Source organism: Atractosteus spatula, chromosome 4 (assembly GCF_055471065.1).
Source record: "Atractosteus spatula isolate fAtrSpa1 chromosome 4, fAtrSpa1.hap1, whole genome shotgun sequence".
In the NCBI taxonomy this organism is placed as follows: domain Eukaryota; kingdom Metazoa; phylum Chordata; class Actinopteri; order Semionotiformes; family Lepisosteidae; genus Atractosteus; species Atractosteus spatula.
The window spans coordinates 60,548,865-60,570,577 of NC_142709.1; the positions used below are offsets into that span (position 1 = coordinate 60,548,865).

Sequence of the window (21,713 nt, forward strand, 5' to 3'; positions counted from 1 at the left end):
CTGCTTACATCTAATTACATAAAAATTACATTTTTATAACTCATATTATCTACACTCACATCTGAATTGCTATCTTTTTTGATCCAGGATTAAATACCTTTTGAGTTCTAGGAGTGTAATCCAATATTGCAGTAGCTTTTTTTCTTTCAAAAACTTTATTCTCTCCAAAGGTTGCTCAATTAACAAGACAGAAGTTTTTGAATAACGTGATTGACTTAAACATTACAATAAAGCAGAAAAATATAACAAATTATATGGATTGTATTTCATGTCAGGATTTTATTGATACTCTGGCCACAACACAGCATTCGGGAATATAAGCAAAATAGTGAGGAACAATTTCTTGTCTCTGATTATACATTCTGCCACTGAAGGTAGCAGCCGACAGCGCAGGCATTAATTTGCTGGGAACACATCAGCTACCGAATACTAGATATTCCTTCGGGTAACCTACTATATATTTCACTCGCCAGATAAGTAAAAAATTGATTCATGCATTAGTTCATTTTAATACACAAAGACAGGGAGAGATCCAGCAGCCACTTCATACAGTATTATGCAGTTTGTACAATACTTGCGCAATGTACAGCAGGTAAAGCATAAAGATCTGTCTGCAGATAAATGGGGATTTTGGAATACTTGAATTGCTTTTCTTTTGAGTTAAATGTAACCATACTGTATATACAGTATGTCTTCTCATGTACTGGTGTTTTCTCTCCAAAGGCCCTTTTCTAAGAGAAAAAAAATAAAAAAAAGTTTTCTGAGTAAGAAATGAACACGCTCTAGAATAACGAAGTTTTGCGGTACAAATGAAACGTTTATTAATATCTGCTCAATCCAAAAAATCCCCCGTGGACATCTCGGTGTGAGGCATAGAGAGTGAGCTACAGTACGGCGTATAATAAAGACTATTAATGTTTACGTAATTAAGTGGAAATCGGAGAAACGCACAGACAAGCTATGAAAATGAACCAGTATTCGTTAAAAGACATTTGATCTATAAAACGAGCAAGCAATTTGTGCAATAGTACGTGTATATCCATGTTTTTTTTTTCAGTTTCATGCGAGCGGACACAAAATAACTTGATAGACTAATCGCTTTCAGAAATGCAAGACTGGTCACACAACTTACCCAAGCAAGAATTGACGAACCCATACCAGACGCATCCAGTTTTCCCTATGAGCCAGCGTCCCTGCGTGCTCGCTGCGAAGCTAAACGGAGTCCCCACCGCACAGACCAGCATATCACTGACTGAAATATTCATCAGCAGCAGGTTTATGGGTGAGCGCAGCACTTTGTAGCGGCAGAACAGCAGCAGAACAAGGAAATTGCTAGAAAAGCCAAGACTTCCAATTAAACCTAAACACACGGCAACAACCAGGTGTCCGGTTGGGGACAGGTCGCTATTTGAGGGTGCCTCTGCATTCCCGTCATTGCCGCTGACACACTGTTGCACACTTGTGCAGGTAAGGCTCACGTTGGATACTATCATAGCGACGATACTCTTTTGGCGCAGATTTTCACCGTGTGTACAGCTTTCACATATATGTGTACGTTTTCTTTTAGAAACTGAGCTACTGTTCGGCAGTGAATTTTAGAAACATCGCAATCCATTTAAGTTTGACTAGACTGTTAGCAACTGCCTTGAAAACAAATAAAAAAGAAAACAGGGATGATAACAGGATGAAAGTTTGAAATCTCAGTTATCGTTTGCGAAAGTTTTTTTCCCCCAGCAAGTATCAGGTGGCGCTTTAGCTTTAGAAAGTATTCCAGTTGGCTGTGCTCCACCATGTGGTAGCTCAGATCGTCACAAACAGCAGAACGTGTGCCTCCAGTCTGTTTTTATATCGACTCCATCCCAGCTGACGCACTGTACTATATGAGGTGGAGGATTTCAGAGAACATCTTCATTGGGGAAATTGACCTGAAATTGGAATATAGGTCAAGAGGACTAGAGAGGAGGAGAGAGTGCCAAATGTCGGGTTTCGTGCCTTCCATTTAATGTTTTATGTTTCTGTTTAGAGGTTGTAGGACCAATAATAAATATTTCTATTGAATCGCAGAGATACTGTACGGTGTACTTCTTGTTTGCTGCTCTCGTAGGTGTTACTATTGCTATTATTATACTATTTAAGTAACTATAAAAGTAACTAGTTTAAGTAACGGTCTCCACTATATTTCGGATGAAGGCTGTGCAAGTAAAATGTGTTCAATTTGTTTTAGTTGTCCGTTCATTTATTGATTGTCAAGGTGCGCATTTTAATAAAATATGTTGACATTACACTTACAGTATGCTCCGTTAGTATCGAGGCAGATGTTCACTATTATGGGGCTATGGTGAATGCAGTACGTTTAGCTTGGAGAGGACTTACTTTATTTGAACTTTTAGGTGACGAGGCGGTAGTTAATTGTGCTAGAATGCATACCGACCATCTGTGCATCTCTAAAAAAAACCGATCACTGTGCATGTTTGATTTTAGAATAATAAAGCATAGGTTGTTTGGATATTGACAAATCTTTTGCCGTCATTTTGATTGATCATTCATGACTGACTGTGATGCATTCGAGTCACTTTAAATACTACTACTACTGTACACACTGTAGGAGCGAAATCAGAACAATTTGAGGTTAATTCCCCGCTGAACAGTGGTAAATGAAAAGAGTTCCGATTGTTGTGCCTTAGGACGTCCTTCTGGTAGGGGAGAAGGAAAGAGAGAGAAGGTGTCATGATATAAAACAGGAGAACTAAAGAAAAAAGTATATGAGAACGAGCACGGCCAGCCTCGGTGATATTTAAACAGTGCCCAAACGAATGGAAATGTGGCGGGAAACGTTCAGGAGAAGTGTGAAAAACTGAAATGCATGAAAAGGTTTTAGGAAGAAATTAGCCATTGTGAACTGAAGGATGCTAGTTTGAGGATAATCTTGGCTACTGATATCTTCCTAGAACAGATTCTAGATGCGCTGTCCGTAATCTGATCAAAAAGACAGATCTCTCGTGAAACATGAAATCAAACAGCTATCCCAGGGATGCCTTGATCGCCTGAGTCCTATTTAAAACGTTTGAAGGGTTAACTGGGACGTGTGGAAAATACTGTAGGTTTTAAAAACCGGTGAAAAGTCACTTGATTCTTGGGAGGAAGAGCTTTTTGAAAGGAACTAATCGTGTAAAGCAGGGTAAGCGTTTACAATCGGGTACAATTGCCTCCAACCATAGCCACAGACGCCAAGAGTCTGGGATTTTGACAGCAGACCCTGCATAGGTCAATCCTGAGATATCATGTCATTTATCAAACCGCTTTATACCGTACGGTGTCGCGGGAAGCCGGAGACTAACCGGCAAGCAATGAGCGCAAGGCAGGGTACACCCTGGACGGGGCGTCAGTCCATCGCAGCCAATTATACAGGGTGGAGGCCACGGTAAAGGCCGAGGGGGGGAAATATGGCTCGGACACCGGGATAACTCCTTACTTTTATCAAAAAAATTCCTCGGGATCTTTCATGACCACTGAGAGTAAGGACCTTGGTTTAACGTCTCATCCGAAAAGCGGCGCCCACTACAGTATAGTGTCCCCGCCACTATACTGGGGCATTAGGACCCACGCAGACCGCAGGGTGGGCGCCCCCCGCTGGTCCCACTAACACCACTTCCAGCAGCAACCATAGCTTCCCAGGAGGTCTCCATCCAGGTACTGACCAGGCTCAACCCTGCTTAGCTTCAGTGGGTAGCCGCTTGAGAGCTGCAGGGTGATATAGCCGCTGGCTAATCCTGACATACTGTACAATACGTTAATCAGAAATTCACCTACTGTATGCCATGCGTTTTCGATAGATTGCGAAACTGCGGCTATCCTTTTGTTATTTTGTTCTGATAATAACTGTGAATTTGTCGCAGTTATGTGGTTTTCTTTCATGCTCAGGTTACAGCAAATCTATCAGCAAAACTATCGAAATTTCGGTGTCAATTGCTGTTTTTAACAAACCTGTGATGAAGGAGCCACTGCGAGCTGTCCAAGGTCCTAAACATCTCATTCACATTAGGCCGGTGTATCTGAGCGATTGGTCAATGAAAAATCATTACCGCTCAAAGCGCGATTCTACACAAAAACGTTTTAGGCAGAAAATATCTGACAGTTTTTATTTCTATTTTATCGATTAGATTGAAGAGAATTTAATAGAATATCACTCATACAGTAGGTAGATTACTGTAAATTCTGCTGCATTAGCTCCGTTTAAGGAATTGGTTGTGCGCAAGAATAATCCACTCGCACCTCGATCAGACATTTTATATCAGCAATAAACCAAAAAATCTCATTTTTTAGTCAATGAGTAAAAATAACCATATGTTTTAAATTGTGTAATGTGAACCAGTTGAGGTGATGGTTAAACTCCGTTATATAACCCAGCTCATACAGTACCTTTCACATTGTCTGTATTGGATTTGCTCTTAGGATCTTTTTAATCCACGTTGGTGAAGGCAAAGTAAAAGACTAAACAATTGCTAAAGTATGTTTATGCGGGTTTTTTTAAACTGTAACATTTTAGTAGCTAATCCTCATTGTGGAACATGCAACACATTTAAAGCATTGCCAGCAATGCCTATAAATACATGTTGTTTCAGGTATATGTGGTTATTTATAATTTCCATGTGTCGTGGAAATCACTATACAGGAAAGCAATTTATGTTTATCAGTTTGGCTTTAATTGATCATTTGTAATGACAAACGATAATTACTTTGCCAATTCACCTGCACATACAAAGAGCACAGTGCGTTAATCAGGTAAAAGAATTTTAATTTTTCAGTAGATACTGTACAACTGTTACCTGGCTGCAAAGCAACATGCAAAATCACAAATTTGTGGGACATGATAGTGTATTATAATGTACTACCAGTACTACATGAGACTCTTTCAAATCACCAGCCTTCTTGTTGATATCTTTCCTAAAAAAGGGTGAATGCACAACATTTTCATGGATCCACAATGTGTACACTTTCATTTCATGTCCAACATTGACAAATAGATCTTATAATAGAAAAATAGGTGCATAAACCTAACAATAAAGAAGTTAATTTGACCTATTGTACAGTAGGTCTTAAAAGAACCACATTGAACCACAGGTTCCATCTCGGTGGAACCTCTGCCCCTGGGTGCTGCGGTGGCTCTGTGGCTCAGGATCTGCGCCTGCGGCTGGAAGGTTGCCAGTTTGTATCCTGCAGCCGGCAGAGGAATCCTACTCTGTTGGGCCTCTGAGCAAGGCCCTTAACATCAACTGCTTCAGGGGTGCTGTATAAATGGCTGACTCTGTGTTCTGACCCCAGGCTTCTCTCCCTGTCTGTGTGTTTCATGGAGAGCTAGTTGGGGTATACGAAAAAACAAACTCCGCATACAAGAAATTGTATATGGCCAATAGAGTGATCTTATCTTGAAAGGGGCAGGGCAATTCTGTAGGTACCTTTAGACAAAAATATTAAACAGAGAACATTATGGGAAGAACAATGTCTGTTCAGCCCACATTGCTGATTTTCATATCATTTTCCCATTTTTCTTATTTTCATTCATGCAGTAAATTCAGTGATGATTGAAGTGGGTTTGTATGTAAAGCACTTTGAAATCTTTGGGAAGAAAAGTGCTGTATGGATTTAAGGAATTCCGATGACATAGCAGAACAGTTGTGGAAAATGTCATTATAACTGCAGCATTTTAATTTGCTTCAGTGGGGTGATCAAGGCTTGTGGGTATTGTTTGGGCATTATTATTTAATGTGATGTAATGTATATGTACTCATTTCCTAGAAGCACGTGATGATCCTTCTCAAGGCATGATCAGATAGGAAGCAGGCACAACGTGAGTGTCATGAGTGCTCACATTGCAGGGTTTTTTTTGGCAGGGGGTTTGTTTGCAATTATTTGCTGCTTCAAAAGATGTAATTGTAATTAAAAGTAACATGTCAGCAATGGTCAGTAAAACTGTTTATGTAATGCACAGAAGCAAGGTACTTCTCCTTAATTTAAATCAAAACAGAATGTGTGAGTGAAGCTACCAGTTTTACTTGACTAAGTACAAGTACACTTTGAGATGAGATGCCCTCCTGTGGCTGTGGACTTCATTGTCTCTGGGAACAAAGAAACAAACCAAAGGATGAGGACAGAAATTTGAACTTCTAAAGGGAAAAAAAAAGGTAAAGTAACTGTTAAAACCCCAGTAAAATGATATCTTCTCAATTCTTGCTCTTTAACATGATGAATCCCTTTATGAAAAGTTTCTTGTGTGCACATGGCGTCCGCATGCTTGATAATTACCAAGGATTTATCTATTGCAGCCTAAAGTAAATTAAAAAAAATTAGGTATTTTGCTAGTGCGATTAGTCTTGTCTCAATTCAATATAATTGCATACAATTCAGTCTATTTCTATTCATAATCATTTAAAGCAACAGGTCCGTCTGTTTGCTGATAAGTGGAAGATGGCAAACAAAAGGTCTATTCTCATTGTCCAAATAAGCCAGCTCATTATCTCACACAATACTAGCAAGATAATAAAGTGTCAGTGATGTTTATTACATAATGTGCAATTATATTTAAATCACAAGATGGATGAAAGACCTTGCAATTTAACTTGTGCCTGCAACTATTGTTGTACAGAAGATGTAGATTATTAGTAATGATAATAATAATACATTTTCAGAAATAAAATAGTATGTGTGAATGTATAGTATGTGACTATACAAATATGAGGTATAATAGTGTACAGATACAAAGTGATACAAACATACAGCAAAAGCTGTAGTGATATTTTTAGCAGGTTTTAAAGCAGCATGAACAATCATGAAGCTCTACTGCCCATTGTATGAGCCTGGTTTTAGGTAGAATAAGGCATCCTGAGACAGCAGATCTTAGATTATCAGACAATACTCGCATGTAAGTCCTTAACGTAAACTGGAGCTAGACAGTTCTATGGCTTTTATGTAAGAAGGAAAATGTCAAAATAAACTCAAATAGATAGATAGATACTTTATTGATCCCATGAGGGAAATTACAGTGCAACAGCAGCTTAACACAGACAACACAGCAACAGTGTAACAAAATGATACAATAATAATAATACAATACATACAATACAATCAGTACAGTGAGAAGTGCACTAAGAAGAGTTACTCACAGTCCAGAACACACAAAGAACAAACCAGAACAGTACACAAAAAAGTTATATTGCACAATATAAATGTATAAATCAGCTTTTATAGAACATCTGGCAGTTTTATGCAGATGGAAATATATACTCTTGAGAGGTTTCTAATGAAAGCTTTGAGTGAAAAAAAAGTCAAAATAAGTTTTTCTAACATGGTGAAAGGGTTAATTTCAGCACCATCAGCAAAATTACCAAACTAGATGTAGATGTTGCTGGAGCTTAATAAGCTCCTCAGAACTATCACAGTTTAGCCTAAAAAAAGTTCTTAATACAGACAAGCAGCTGTGAAATGCAGAAACTGCAGCAGTAATATCTAATCATCAGCAAAACACTGAAACCCAAGCATGTGCATCTTGTCTATCCTCCATCCATTGAGGAGAACTTTTGTCTACATTCTTCCAATATTTCTAGTAATATGTTTTTGACTTATCAGTGTCAAAGAGTGGCTGTTATTATTACTTAGAAACACCATTATCCAGGGTGACTTACAGTGTTCACTTCACAAAGTTACATTACGTCTGTGTGCAAAGGAAAAAATAGATATATAGATTGCAAACAAGTACAAAGAAACTAAATTAATACATTCTCAATAATATAAGCCAAAGGTGTAAGGGCAAAGCTTGTGCTACAGAAACCAAAAAAATGAAATAGAAAGAACTAAAAGTGGTTCAATTTGCAAGTTATAAATTCAAGCATTTTCTGTCATTTAATTTTGTTATTTCTGGAATTTACTGATAAAGATAATACAACTATCCATCCATTTTCTAACCACTTTGTCCAATAAAGGGTTGGAGGGGAGCTAGAGCCTATCCCGGCGAGCAATGGGTGTAATACAGCAATTGGGCAGAGCGGGAGCTCTGTATCTAAGGATCTGTGCCTGTGACTAGAAGGTTGCTGGTTCAAATCCTGCAGCTGGCAGCGGAATCCTACTCTGTTGGGCCCCTGAGCAAGGCCCTTAACTCCAGGGGTGCTGTACAATGGCTGACCCTGCACTCTGACCCCAAGCTTCTCTCCATGTTTGTGTCTCATGGTGAGCAAGCTGGAGTATGTGAAAAGATGAATTCCTAATGCAAGAAATTGTATAGGGTTAATAAAGCAACATTATCATTACTATTACATTATCAATAATACATTTCACCCTTACCATAAGTTTCTTTTTTTACCCTTTATTTCTGAAAGGCATCTTTTGAAGTTTTAAAATAAGAACAAAGTGTCGCATCACATGTGAAGAGTCTGCACTGAAACTGCTATAAATAAACATACTCAGCATAATTTGTTACCACAAGAATGCCAGTGGCATTTCTGTAAAAGTCAAAATACAATAACTTTCAATGTGTTTCCAGATATACTGTAACATTACATAATACCACAACATACGACGTAACCTAAAACATTAGATATCTTTATTTTTTATCAGTTCTTTTTGCTTTTCTTGACCTGGTTCTGCAGTCTTAGAATTACATGTCTCATGGTTGTAGATTTAGTTTCAAATAAAAAAAACTGTTTACTTGAGGGCTAGCCATGTGATCCATACATAACTGTTCCATGATTGAAGGCAAATAAACATACACTTAAAATTTAATACAAGGTGTCTTAAGTTTTTTTTCAAATATCCATTTTCATTTTTATTTAAAGAAATAATGATAATATCGCTTACCAATCATTTTTTGTTTCTGTGATTTGTCCTGGTCAAGTTCCAAGCAGTAATATACAGAGGTTTTTAAAAATGGCTAATTTAATGACAGATTGTATGATTTTTCATGGTCATCTCTTGTCAATATGTTAATGTCCAGTAACTTTGGCCTTGAGTCTAATCAATATTTTCAAGTGTGTGCTTTTCAGGGCAATTCTTATGATTTGCACCGCCAAACAAAGTGGAGCACTTCATCGGCAGAAAATAACCATCTTTAAATCAATACCAAACCTCCGTCAGAAAGCGACAGACTGGGAGATTGTTTATAGGTTGTTGTGTGTTTCCTTAGAATTGTAATGTTGTTTATTCCCTAAGTCTGTAACTGTAAGAAAATAAAGCATTAAGTTCCATTATTTGTGGAGCATCATTTACTTGGAAGGTGAAATACAACAAAGCCAAATGAGATCAACTAATAATTCCTGAACAATGAATTATATTTATCTAAAACAAATTTTATTTGGCCATTCTCTTGTTTTTCCTTACAGTAGTTTCGAATATTTTTTTAGCCTCAATAAAAAATTTTTGTGCATGAAAACAAAGCATTTATACTTAAAAGACCGGTCCATGAGCTTTTTTGGTACATGTGGCTAATTATTACTCAAGCAGTTTCTTGGAGGTCACTGGTAAAAAATAATCCACAACATAAGTCGCACATATTTTGCAGGACCCCAAAATCTTTAAAAAGATTTTAAAAAATTGATTTGTATACATACTGTACCACTTTATGAAGTAAGTATTATGGCTCGTCCATCTATTATCTTATTGGTTCATCCAGTTCAGAGGGGATCATAGGGGAGCCGGAGTCTGTCCCAGCAAGCAACACGTCCAAGGCAGGATATGCCCCGGATGAGACCGAGCTTTCCCAGAAGTCAATTTAGTAGTATTTCTTCGGCGTGCTGGAGGAACCAGAGCACCTGGAGGAATAGAATGCAGATAGAATGTCAGGAACTGGTCCCAGGGCCTCAGAGCTGAGGCAGCAATGCTAACCACTGTGCCACCGTGCTACCCTATAATGGCACATTGGCACATGCTCAGACTAATCCCACTACACTACACAAAGGTGGGATTTTTATTATGCAAATGGTTTGGGTGCCCTGTGACCCCGTTCTGGATGAAATGGTTTAAAGAATGAAAACATCGTGAATGCTGGTTGCTGTGTGCTGCCCTGCTCCTTGATTAATACATTGTGTTCTATTTCCATGCTGAAGATAAAATTCTCTGTCCTAAGGATCTTCTTGACAGTACTGTATATCAAGGTTGCAGTTTCAAGAAATTAATTAACTTAACAGTCGATGAATGTTGTTGTATATTATTTTCAAACACCGTATTATTCTTATTCATGTAGTATTGTATATGAAATTGGATTAAATATACATAAAAACACCTTAAATACCATTACTGTGCCTGAAAAAAGAATAAAGAAAGAGGTCAGGAATAGTTGTATATAATATCAGCTCAGCTGTATGTCTCTAAACTGTATGACAAAATGTAGCTACATACTTGTTTGCCAAGACACATTCCAAATATATCCTGTCACGTCCAATACATCTAGAGGGCGCTCTACTTCTCTCCTGTTCCTAGTTCCCTGTGATTATTCATGTCTTTCTGGTGTGTCTTGTTGTGTAGCCTATTTACTTCCTGTGTCTGCTCTGCTCCTTGCTCAGCATTGAGGTTCAGATGTTCTGAGACTCGCCTAGCACCAGGTCACTCCTGTCCATGGCCTGAGGGCATAGGTTTCTGTATGCCATTTCCTGAACAGCTGAGCCTGGGCTAATCCCCATCTCGCCGCTACGCATAGGGTCTTTTTCGCTCTCCTGCCATTCCACGGTTCGTCCCTTCCAACATCCGTGACATATCCAGGTCAAACTTCCTTAATATTTCAATATAAAAGTTTCTTTCCAAGAGCTGCTTGCCCACAGTATGTGCAGTGCTTCTTGAAGTAAAAGATCATCTATATGGAAAAAGGATTTTACAGTAGGGTAAATAACTTGTAAGATTTTTTATGAAGAAGTGGCTACAGTAAGGATGCACACATAGCATACTGTAGGTATATTTAGATTTTAAGAAGCCCTTTAATAAAAGTTTCATTTTCAGGTTGCAGGCATTCAAGATAATGTGTTTGTTTGGATTGCTAATTGATGAATGGACAGGAAGTGGATAGTACTGATAAGGGAAGAATGCTCAGATTGAATGTGTAATTGCTGTTCTCCTTGATTAACCTTTTTCTAAGAGGATGCCATACAGTATACAGTACAGGAATGTCTGGATTAAATCAGACATTCAAGGCACGCACAACATTCATTTTTATTATTTAGACATAACTCTGAATTATGAATTCACAATCCAAAATATGTCTATGTCTGTTTCTACCTGTTTATTTTTATATATTAAAATCTGTTTTCCTTGATAGCTTACAGAGAGGAATAAATCTCTGTAACAAGATGCAGTATATATCCTGTTCAACTAGTAACAGAAGAAAAGTTAATTCAGTTTTCATCCTTGCAGATCTTTAAAGTAATACTGCCCAATTAATTTTATAGCCTGATACAGCATGAATGGAATCAAATGTGGTAAACAGATGAAGCAAAGATAGGGAGATATTGTCTGCATAAATCAGGGTATCTTAAATGTCATATAAAAGAAAAAGAAATTAAAAGCATACCTATGTGATATAATGTCCAGTAGTATAATCATGAAGAATCAATTTGTGTTACGTTTGTGGATCAATATGGAATGCATATCTTTAAAATAAGTACTGCATACTGCCATGTAAGTAGTGTAAAGCACACACCCTTTGTATGCAGAAGAATACAATATACTGTACATAAAATGTAGGTTCATGTATTCATATATTCAACATACACAAACTAATGTTTAGTTATACTGTAATAGCACCTCAAATGTCACAAAATAATGAATTATCTTTCCCATAATTAATTAGAAGTCATAGTACAGAACACAGCATTCTAGTGAGGGCCGGTGAGGAGATTTTTCCCCTTAATTATTCTGCTCACTGCATATACTGTAGCTTTCCTTTGCAGTGCAGGTCGGACAGTACCTGTACCCGTGTTAGATAAGTGTGCATTCTTGAAGGCAAACTGCAGGGATCTCAGCAAGCCTATGCATGCTTCATACGGTGATGTGTGACATCAATCATTAGCATGCATCTTTCTTTAGCAGCAATGACCCTTGCATGCTGGTTAAATTCGATTTTAATTAGAGTTTTTTTCCATTAATCAATCCTATCCAATTTAAATGAACGCTGCTCTCACAATGCTATATTAATTTTAATTCGTATTCATTGTCCTTTGGAGAAGAAGAAGGTGTTGTACATTTATTGAAGATCTATTTTTATTAATTTTATTTCAAACAAAATCATCTTATAATTGAAGATCTCTGACTGAAAGGTATTATTTAATCAGAATAACAATAACCATACTAAATATTGTACAAGAGTCACCTGAGATCAGCATTCTTTGGAACAATGTAAAGAATTGATTAAGATACAGGTAAAATCATCTTAAGTAATCTTTTACTGTTGATCTGGTCAGAGTCCTACTGTATTTTAGCATTAAAGTCTTCTGTGTAACGAGACTGGGTTGCGATGAAAAAGGATCCAATGCAGATGCAGGATTCCTGGGGCGGCGAGTAGGCGGACAGAGCTATCCAGGAGCTGGGTCGTTATCCGAAGGCGAAAGGTAGGTTGAGATCCGTAAAAGGCACTGGTGGCGAACAATCCAGAACGAGAGACAGGTTCGTGGTCGGAACAAGAGCAACAGGGTCGATACCAAAAAATAGTACGGGTAGCAAACAATCCACGGGGCGAGACGAGAAGCAAAGTCCGAAGGCAAAACGAAGAGGTCAGAAAATCCGATAAAGCAAAGGGAAAGTAACGCTAGGTAGAGCCACAGGTGGAGAACTCAATACCGAGCAGTGTTATGCGGGTAAGGGCGGCTTAAATAATGCAGCCTGCCGCACGGTAAGACGTCTGAAGAGAATTAACACGTGCGGCGGCGTTTGTAATTATCCCCCAGCTGCTGGGACTGATTAGACCTCTTCGGAGTTGGTCTGGGCCGGTTAGTGGTCGTGACATTCTGACCTTCAACACCATATCCTTTAGCTTAATTTCAGCTTCTGCCAACTCTGAAAGCCTGAACTTCCTTGCAGTTCCTTACTTTGAAATCCTTACCCGACCAATTCTTGTTGTTTTTCAGAAGTGGTCAGGTGGTTGACAATTGAAATCATTCCTCACAACATTATAGGGAATGTGGTTCTCCCATTCTCCATCTTGTCTGGACCTACTCATTGGCTTTCTGTTATATCATTTAAATATGCAGATATTGAGACAATGAGGAATTTAACCCAGGGCCCCAGCACTGCGAGGCAGAAATGTAATCACCGCACCACCATGCTACTCTTCCCTAATAATCACTTAGTCCACTACAGCGTACTGTACAGTATGTGCTTCTTCAGTTGTCTTTTACTCTTTGCTACTAAAGAAGTGGAATGTAAAGAACTGACCTTCACTGAAGACAAAAATCAGCATGTGTTATTGTGTCTTGAAATTTCATTTTTTTTAGTTTTCTGATTTTGCACTGTATAACTCTGGTTTTCTTATTTTCTCATTAATTACAAGAAAGGAGAAATTACATTCCCTGTTAACACTGTCCCTGTCAAAAAAATGTAATTCTCTATTAGCATTCTTATTGGCACTGTCCAACATTTTAGCAATTACAGTTGTGCTTTATTCTTGTTTTCTTCTACTATTATATGCACTTTGTTTCATCTTTTGCAGTGGAACTAAATTCTGACAGTAAGATGGTAAGGGGTGGTCATAGAAATCATAAAAAATAAAGACCAGTCAAGGAATAGTACAAAAAAGGGTGTGTTTACTGAAAGTGCTCTTATGCAAGAAAAAATATTTACAAAAGAGAAAGATGTTCAGCAAAATAATAAACTGCAGTTTCTCTAAGGAATTTCCTTCCAGCTGTTTCAATGCAACAGGCCTACAAACACCCAAGCTTTGTAACAACACTGAGACAAGGATACTCACAGACTAAGACCAGACTTGTCTGCTACACTGTAAGTGCCAGGTTAAATACTTAAATACCCTGAACTCCACCCCAGCAATCTAATCTTCAGTGTTATTAATAAGAAAAGGAGAATGACACATTTTAAGGAATTCATTTCCTCAGAAAGTCAAGAAATGGCATAATCATATCATAAAATCGCAAATTGCAGGAAATCATGTGACTACTCTATATAGACTTTTCTTCATTAAATTCTTGTTTGCCAGATTGTAATTCTAGTAGTAGTAAAAACAAATTATATTTTACTGATAAAGATGATAGGGTAACACAGTGGCCCAATGATTAGCATTGGTGCCTCACAGTGCTGGGGTTCTGGGTTCAATTCTGGACCTGGGGTGTGAATCTACATTGAGTTTGTCTATCCTCCCTGTGTTCATGTGGGTTTCCTCTGGGTGATCTGCTTTCCTCCCACAGTCTAAAGATTGTCCCAGAATCTGCCCAGTGATGGACCGACATCCCATTCATCAAGCCTGTGGCTTGCAAGGCTGGCTCCAGATTCCCTGCAACCCCATATTGCCCAGGCTGTGTAGACCACTCAGAAGAACAAGCAGTGGGACCTGTGCAGATTCCTCCAGACAGGGAAGTAAAAATGACAACACTAAAACACCATCCTCAAGTGAAGTTTGAAACAGGCAAAGTCCAGAGCCAGGTAAGCAATCCAAGGAGGAAAAAAACAAACACCAGAAGCTCTGAACAAAGAACAAGGAAAATCCAAAAATCTGTAAGGTAACAATAAGCAGGAACAAAAACAAGGAATAAGTAAACTAAAGGAGTGAGGACAAGGACAAAAATAGAACAAAGAAGTCAGGAGGTGGAACTCAATACAGAGGTAAACAATGCTAAACAATGCAAGGTCTGAGAGCAAAGTTTATACAGGCTGAGGAATCTATGAACTGGCTTTATCACTCTGTTCTCCTCCCCACTGATAGCTGATGTGTGGTGAGCGTTCTGGCGCACAATGGCTGCCATCGCATCATCCAGGTGGATGCTGCACATTGGTGATGATGGAGGGGAGTCCCCATTACCTGTAAAGCGCTTTGAGTGGAGTGTCCAGAAAAGCGCTATACTGTATAAGTGTAAGCAACTACAGACGTCTGCTTGGCCTGCGCCTCTCCTGACCTGCTGCAGCAGCAACCGGAGATTGCGGTGCCCTCTGGCGGTAAGATGTTGGAACCCTAACATGCAGTACTGTATATTGGATAAGTTGGTTATAAAATGGATTGATTATAAAGAAGATGTTTTAAGACCTCCAAAGGGGACGGGATTCAACACTAGCCTGTATAAAGAACAACATTCATGTTTAGTATTGTTTGCTGAGCAGTTAAATAAAGCTACTGTGCATGTCTTTTGACACAAAAGGACAGTGGTTTTTTTATTGAGCATTGTCTCAATTGGGTCAATAAGTAATTCCTTTTACTATTACAGCATCAAAGTGACCTGATTGTTGATTGATAATATTACTTAAAAAAACTATTTGACAATATCGTGAAGATTATTATATTTACGTTTTTCATTTAGCACAATTTTAAACACAACCAAGATTGCAGGTGAGAATCCTTTAGAAACACGAAAAATGAATGCAATGGAAAATATCTTGAAATAAACTATTAAAGATTAGATTAGATAAGTCTTTATCTACAGATTACAAAATATTTGTACTGCTGCAATAAATGTGAATAACAAGCCATTAGAAACAGCTTTGTATAATGTGTTGTATAATTATTATACATTATTATGTAATGTTATTATGTATAATTATGATATAATCATAATTATGATTCATTAAACCTACAGTAGAATATTCTTCATGTATCAGAGAGACCTTGGTCAGAGCACGTGTTTGTTCCTTCATGAATAAACATGGCCAGTCTTGGAGGGCACTTCAATTACTTGTTTTTTTTGTACTTCTGGTTGCATTAACATAACAATTACAGAGGCACGAATATTGTCAGATGTTCTGTCGGCATTCACTGTGGTCATTAGATCATTAGGATACAAAGCAAAGATTTAGCAGATATTTTCCTTACCTTGTGCCAAAATACAACCTTTTCCAATACTTACTGTACATGTTTAATTTCCATTAAAGATCCCAATTATACAATTATTAAAGCCTTTACCAGCAAAGGTAAATCATTTCTAATACTGAAAGATTTTTTTTTCAAAACAGTCTATTCTTTGCAGGATTTATTTTTGTCAGGTTTGCATTTGAACTCTTATGCTTTCAGTGTTAAGAGGTTAAGAACTGATGTTCAATTCTAACAGTGGCTTTTGCAGATATGTAAATTAATACTGGATTTTTGCAGTTGTGGATTTCTGACCTAATCACCTTTCTTTTTGACTTCAGATGAAAAAAACAGCCTCCTTTGTGGTGACCTTGAACATCTTCAATAGCTAGATAAAAGTCAATGTTGCACATTTTATTCAGAAGATAAACTGATGAGAGTACCGCTTTTTTGTCTGTATCAGTAAATTGACACATGAAATGTGTCTAATTCATTTTATCACGCAACCATATGGTAACTGTGCTTTTGATAACACCCATAAAAACATAAAATGACCAGAAAATATGTCAGAAAGAGGCCACACAATATCTCCAAATCAAATAAGAGACTATCCACTGAATTAAATCATCAGAAACTAACAATTTAAAAACATAAAAATACATATAATACTAATTTCACTGTGGCTATTACAACTATCAGTGCTGTAATCTGCATTATCAAGAATTTAAATCACTCAAGTTAAGTCACTTGGAGATGATGTATTATCAGCTAGGCTTTATAAAAACATAAAAAAACAATAAATGCACTAAGAAAATCTCCAGAAGTGTACTGCCAACTTCAGCTTTTTATTAGCCAGAATAAACCTTATTGTGAGGGAGAATGTAAAGGATTAGAACGTAGAAAAATACAGTAAATTTCTAAATAACTTGCAGCCACTGTACAAAATGGAAGCTTCTCGTGCCACCTGAATTTTAAACATCTGGAGTGCCATAAATCATGTAATCAAACAAACAAATGTATTTAGTGTTCTTCTTTTTAAAACTCTTTTGTTTTGACCCAGATGCCAGCAAAGCATACTGATTTGACTACAAGACTTGTATTTTTTAATTATTTTGTATGCGTTTTCATTTGTAGTGTACTGTATGTTGTACCCAGCTTTTATTTTAATATAATCTATGTAAATATGCATTTACAAGCATGAATACTAACTTTCTGAAGGTTTCTTTTGATTAGTAATGTTCTTCTGATAAATTATGAAATTCTGACAAAGGTTAGGACGTAATTAGAAAACAAAGACAGTATTGGATTTGATACTTCAATGAGCAGTGTAAAACACTGTTCCACAGTAGTAGTAAAAATAATAATGATTTTATAGCACCTTTAAAAGTAGCATCTTTAAGTGCTTTACAGTAGGTGTAAAAACAGTTAAAACAAATGAAAACAGTTATAAGGAAGGCAATTTACAAAACAAACATGTAGAGTAAGAAACACAAGCAGTTAAAGGAGCAGCAGAAGATACAGTACATGTTCATTAGAAAAAGGAGCAGGCACAGATGCAAATGAAATAATCTAGATTTAAATGCATTCAGAGTTGGTGACTCTATGATATTCCTGGGGATAGAATTCCAGAGCTTTAGACTAGCATAGCAAGAAGGCCTTGTCACCCATAGAATGTAAATGAGCCTGGGGGGCATGCTGTATAGAAGACCAGAGTTAGACAAATGGAGGTTGCTAGGCGGGGAGTAGGCAGATAATAATTCAGGTACTGTAGGTACTGAGGTGCCAAGTCACACAGAGCCCTATAGGTTAGCATGAGGATTTTAAAGTCGACTCGAAACCTGATAGGAAGTCAGTGCAAGGACTCCGAGGTGTAATGTGATTGCTTGCATGCATCTTAGTCAGGATTTCCATCTATAAATGTATTAGTAGCATAATAATATTTTTTTATTATAATGTATAAACAAATTATTGAGTTATCAACAACAATATATCTGGCAATTGTGTGTGTTGTACAGTACAATTCTTAACACACTGCATTTCTGATTTTAGTAGTTGGCACAGACTACATAGTCTGATATCCTTACTTGAGTACAGTATATGAGCACTCAAAATTACCCTGGGTAACATTCTTACCCTGGACCTAGTCGAGCATGGTCAGGATTTAAGCATAACAAAGTTTTTCTGTGTCAGATTATTCATCAATCCCAGGGAAGTACAGCAGAACAGTTTATGCAAAACCCTGAATAAGAGACAATTAAAATTTATCAAAATATATATGTACAGTAGTATACAGTATATAGATGTCATGCTGTACAGTGCATTATTCATTTTAATCAAGGAAATATTTTGTAGAAAGGTACAATTTTCAGTGTTTACGTTAAGAATATACGCAAATCATTTTCTTATTTATTTTATCCTCTATTGCAATGTTCATATATATAATAATAATGTTCCTTTTGATATAATAATAATTTATACAGAACCTTTAAAATAGATCTAAGAGTTCTTTACTGGTTTGCGCTCTTTTGAAAGTAATTTATGAAGTGCTTTCTTTTTTCTTTAATTGATTTTTTAAATCTTTTGGGTCACTGCCTTCTGTACTGTAAAGTTTGATTTATTATTTACTTACTCTTAAGGTTAATATTTTTTCTGCTTTAAACAGAACCTTTAAACTAATGCCATCTATTAAATATTAATTCCATGTCAATCCTTCATTATCTGTTTTTTTTAAATGATAAAATTCTGTTTTGGACCTGTACAGTTTAAAATATACAGTACTTGTAGTCATATAATATGATGGCAGTTCCTTAATGATTCTCTCATATCTGTTTTCCTTGGTCTGTCTTAGCCATGTACTGTATCTGTAGTTCCATTTACAGTACATCACTGTCACATGCATATGAGGTAGTTTCAATTTTTTACATTTTGCTCCTAGTGCTGGCATTTAAGTGTAGGCACCTTAATTAATCTTTTGGCTCTTTGTCTCTTGTTAAATCTATCCCCTGTATATGTGCCTCTTTGTATTGCCCCCTTTCAATCTTGGTGAAATACTTTTGAATTTCTCTGTGGTTTCCTTGTGCCAAGATGATGGTTAACCACTTCATTTTGATGCGAAGCATAAAGTCTGTACAGATGGTCTTTGCTGTAGAAAGGTTTCCACTTCCGAAGCCCTCTTCAGCACCACGTCTTCAGTCATGCGTTGGGCTTACACATTAATATTTGCAGTTGCTCAAACAGTATTTGCATCATACAATGCAGGATCTTTGAGAAATCCTCCAATACCCATATCCTTCCATTTATTTCCACCTTTTTGGAATTTGTTTGATATTGAAAGTGGATCACAATAACTTGTCTCTACCAACCATTGCCTTTGTAGCATAGTGCCTTTTCTCTAATTTTAACTAATTTAAATAGAGACGTATGGCAGGGTACACCCTGGGCAGGATGCCAGTCTGTTGCAGGTGATTTCAGAACCCATGATTTAGAATTCTGTTGTAAGGTGAGTGATATTTGGAACAGCTCCAAGACTTCCATGTCGCAGAATATTACCACCTTGCCAGGTGGCACAAACCTTTTGCAGACACAATAATAAGACTTCCTGAAGCAGTGATAATCTTAGTTTTTGGTCCTTATTTCAGATTACCTTCCTTGCAGAGTTACTTTGGCATCAGAACTCAAACAATGGGTTTCCTGTCCTCTGCATTTGTGGTGCAGTGCAGAGATGCTATGCAGGTGGAGGGGGAAGGGAGTGTTCTGTTGATGCATGTAGCACCTGATTATCACCTCTATAGGTGGTTTAGAGCTTTTTCAGATGTGATAACGAGTTGGCCTGCATTTCCAGCAATCCTGGTCCAATCTGCCCCAGACTGCCTTTCCCTCCTGCCTTTGTTCATTTAGTTTTTTGTCCACATATGATACATCTGATCTTATGTGTTTGGAATCTGATATTCTTTTCTTATGGAAAGAAGTTAAAGAGCGTTCACAGCCTGTATCTCTTTTAGTGTATGTCGGTATGTCAAAACATACTTTATTAAAAAAGAAGCTTTTGTTCTTCTTTTGGAGACAGGTTCCAATTTATCATCTAAAGATAATATACTGGATGAATCATTAAAATCTAGAAGTGTGACCGCTTGGAAGTTTGTTTTGGAATTTACAAGATTTTCAGAAATGCACAATACATTTACTTTGAACTGAACCAAATCAAAGTTTAATACATCTATTACAAATTACAATTCTTTTGTAAGTGAGGAGGATTCTTGTAAAGCAGTGTCTTTCATCCAGTATTAGGTTTACAATTTGTAACTGAATAATAATAATAATAACTCAAAATCCAAGGATGATGTATATCATGATAAAGAGAAGGACGAAAAATACAATCAAAAGTTTAAGAAGGAAAAATAAATAATAGAAATAAAGAAAAAATGGGTCTCTTGTACTTTTAATTATACAAAAATATGCAATACCACCTATAAAATTAGGTGGATAATCCACATTCTTTCTATTAGATGAAACCTAAAAAAAATCATGCTTTGTTTATCCCAAATGTTTTGCCTCTGACAAAAGAAATTAAGTAGCACTTCATCACTGTTTTCTTCACCTGCAATTTTTGTGTTTTCAATTAAAACAAAAAATCAATTGTTGTGAACAGAACACAATCTGCGTCTCTATCACAGCACAGTTTTGAAATGTTATGTTTTCTTTTTTCTCTTTTCAGCATGGAATAAACCTAATACTTGCTCCTTTGCAGCCTACTCATGCTGACGCAGCTACACACTTGAACTTTCTCTCTAAAAATGCCACGCTAAAACATCTGTTTAAAGGCATTAGTTGGTATTCTTCCTGCATAACATGTTTGGGACCAGAAGATATACTAACAGCTCATCTCTACACACTCTTAATATAAGCGGTGTGAAGGCTCTGCACAAGTGGCTGTCCTGCAATCTTAGAAAACATCTTGACTTTTTGTTGCACAGAAAGATTGTTATACCAGACGGTCATTCCATACAATACGACACTTAGTACCACAGATCTAAAAACATTGAATGAAAAATTGCAATCAGTTCAGCAATTTAAATAATATGTACATTTATGTGGGACAGATATTCTACTACATCAGCCTCACAGCTGTTGTAGTACACAATATCTATAAGATGTTACCTAGGCTGAGAATTATATAGACATTTTTTGCTGAGCCCACTGAGTCCTGAAAGTCTATCAGTGATCTGTTTAACCTTCAGGTTATGCAGCAATTTAACCAGTAATGAGCAATGGAGTGCCTTTCATGGGAGGCAGAGAGGTATAGTGACTTCCCAGGGGATCTAACTAGAATTTTAATAACATCCTTGGGGATGGGTAAAAAGCACTTCCAAACCATCAGGGATTTAAATGATTATTCGTGGGTTTCTCTTCCTGTTTGTGTGGAACATATTGAAGCATGACATAACTACATAAGTCAATTCGCTTAAAAGTCAATAGAGAAAAACCTATCAATTAAGACCAGGTGCTAACAGGATCCCAGAGGACAATAAAAGGAGCTATAAAAAAAACCAATGTTTATTTCTAGAAACTGTATGTCTGGAAACCTGTATAATCTAATATTTCTAGAAACTACATTTCTAGTATTTTGGTATTTCTGTTGTAGTACAGATAATATATTGCAGCCTAAGGGATACCATAAAAAAACAGTAGAACACCAATTCTAAATCATATACAGTATGAGCCTTTAACATGGATTTAA

At 37.0% G+C, this 21,713-nt stretch overlaps 1 protein-coding gene across 1 annotated transcript in view; it reads right to left on the reverse strand.

Annotated features, from left to right (window-relative positions):
- tmtopsb (teleost multiple tissue opsin b) overlaps positions 1–1,493 on the reverse strand; it is a 36,211-nt gene extending 34,718 nt beyond the window's left edge. The window contains exon 1 of the mRNA XM_088913435.1: positions 1,133–1,493. Within this exon, the coding sequence (XP_088769561.1) occupies positions 1,133–1,493 (361 nt within the window). The remainder of the gene's footprint in view (positions 1–1,132) is intronic.
- Positions 1,494–21,713: the final 20,220 nt, after the last annotated feature.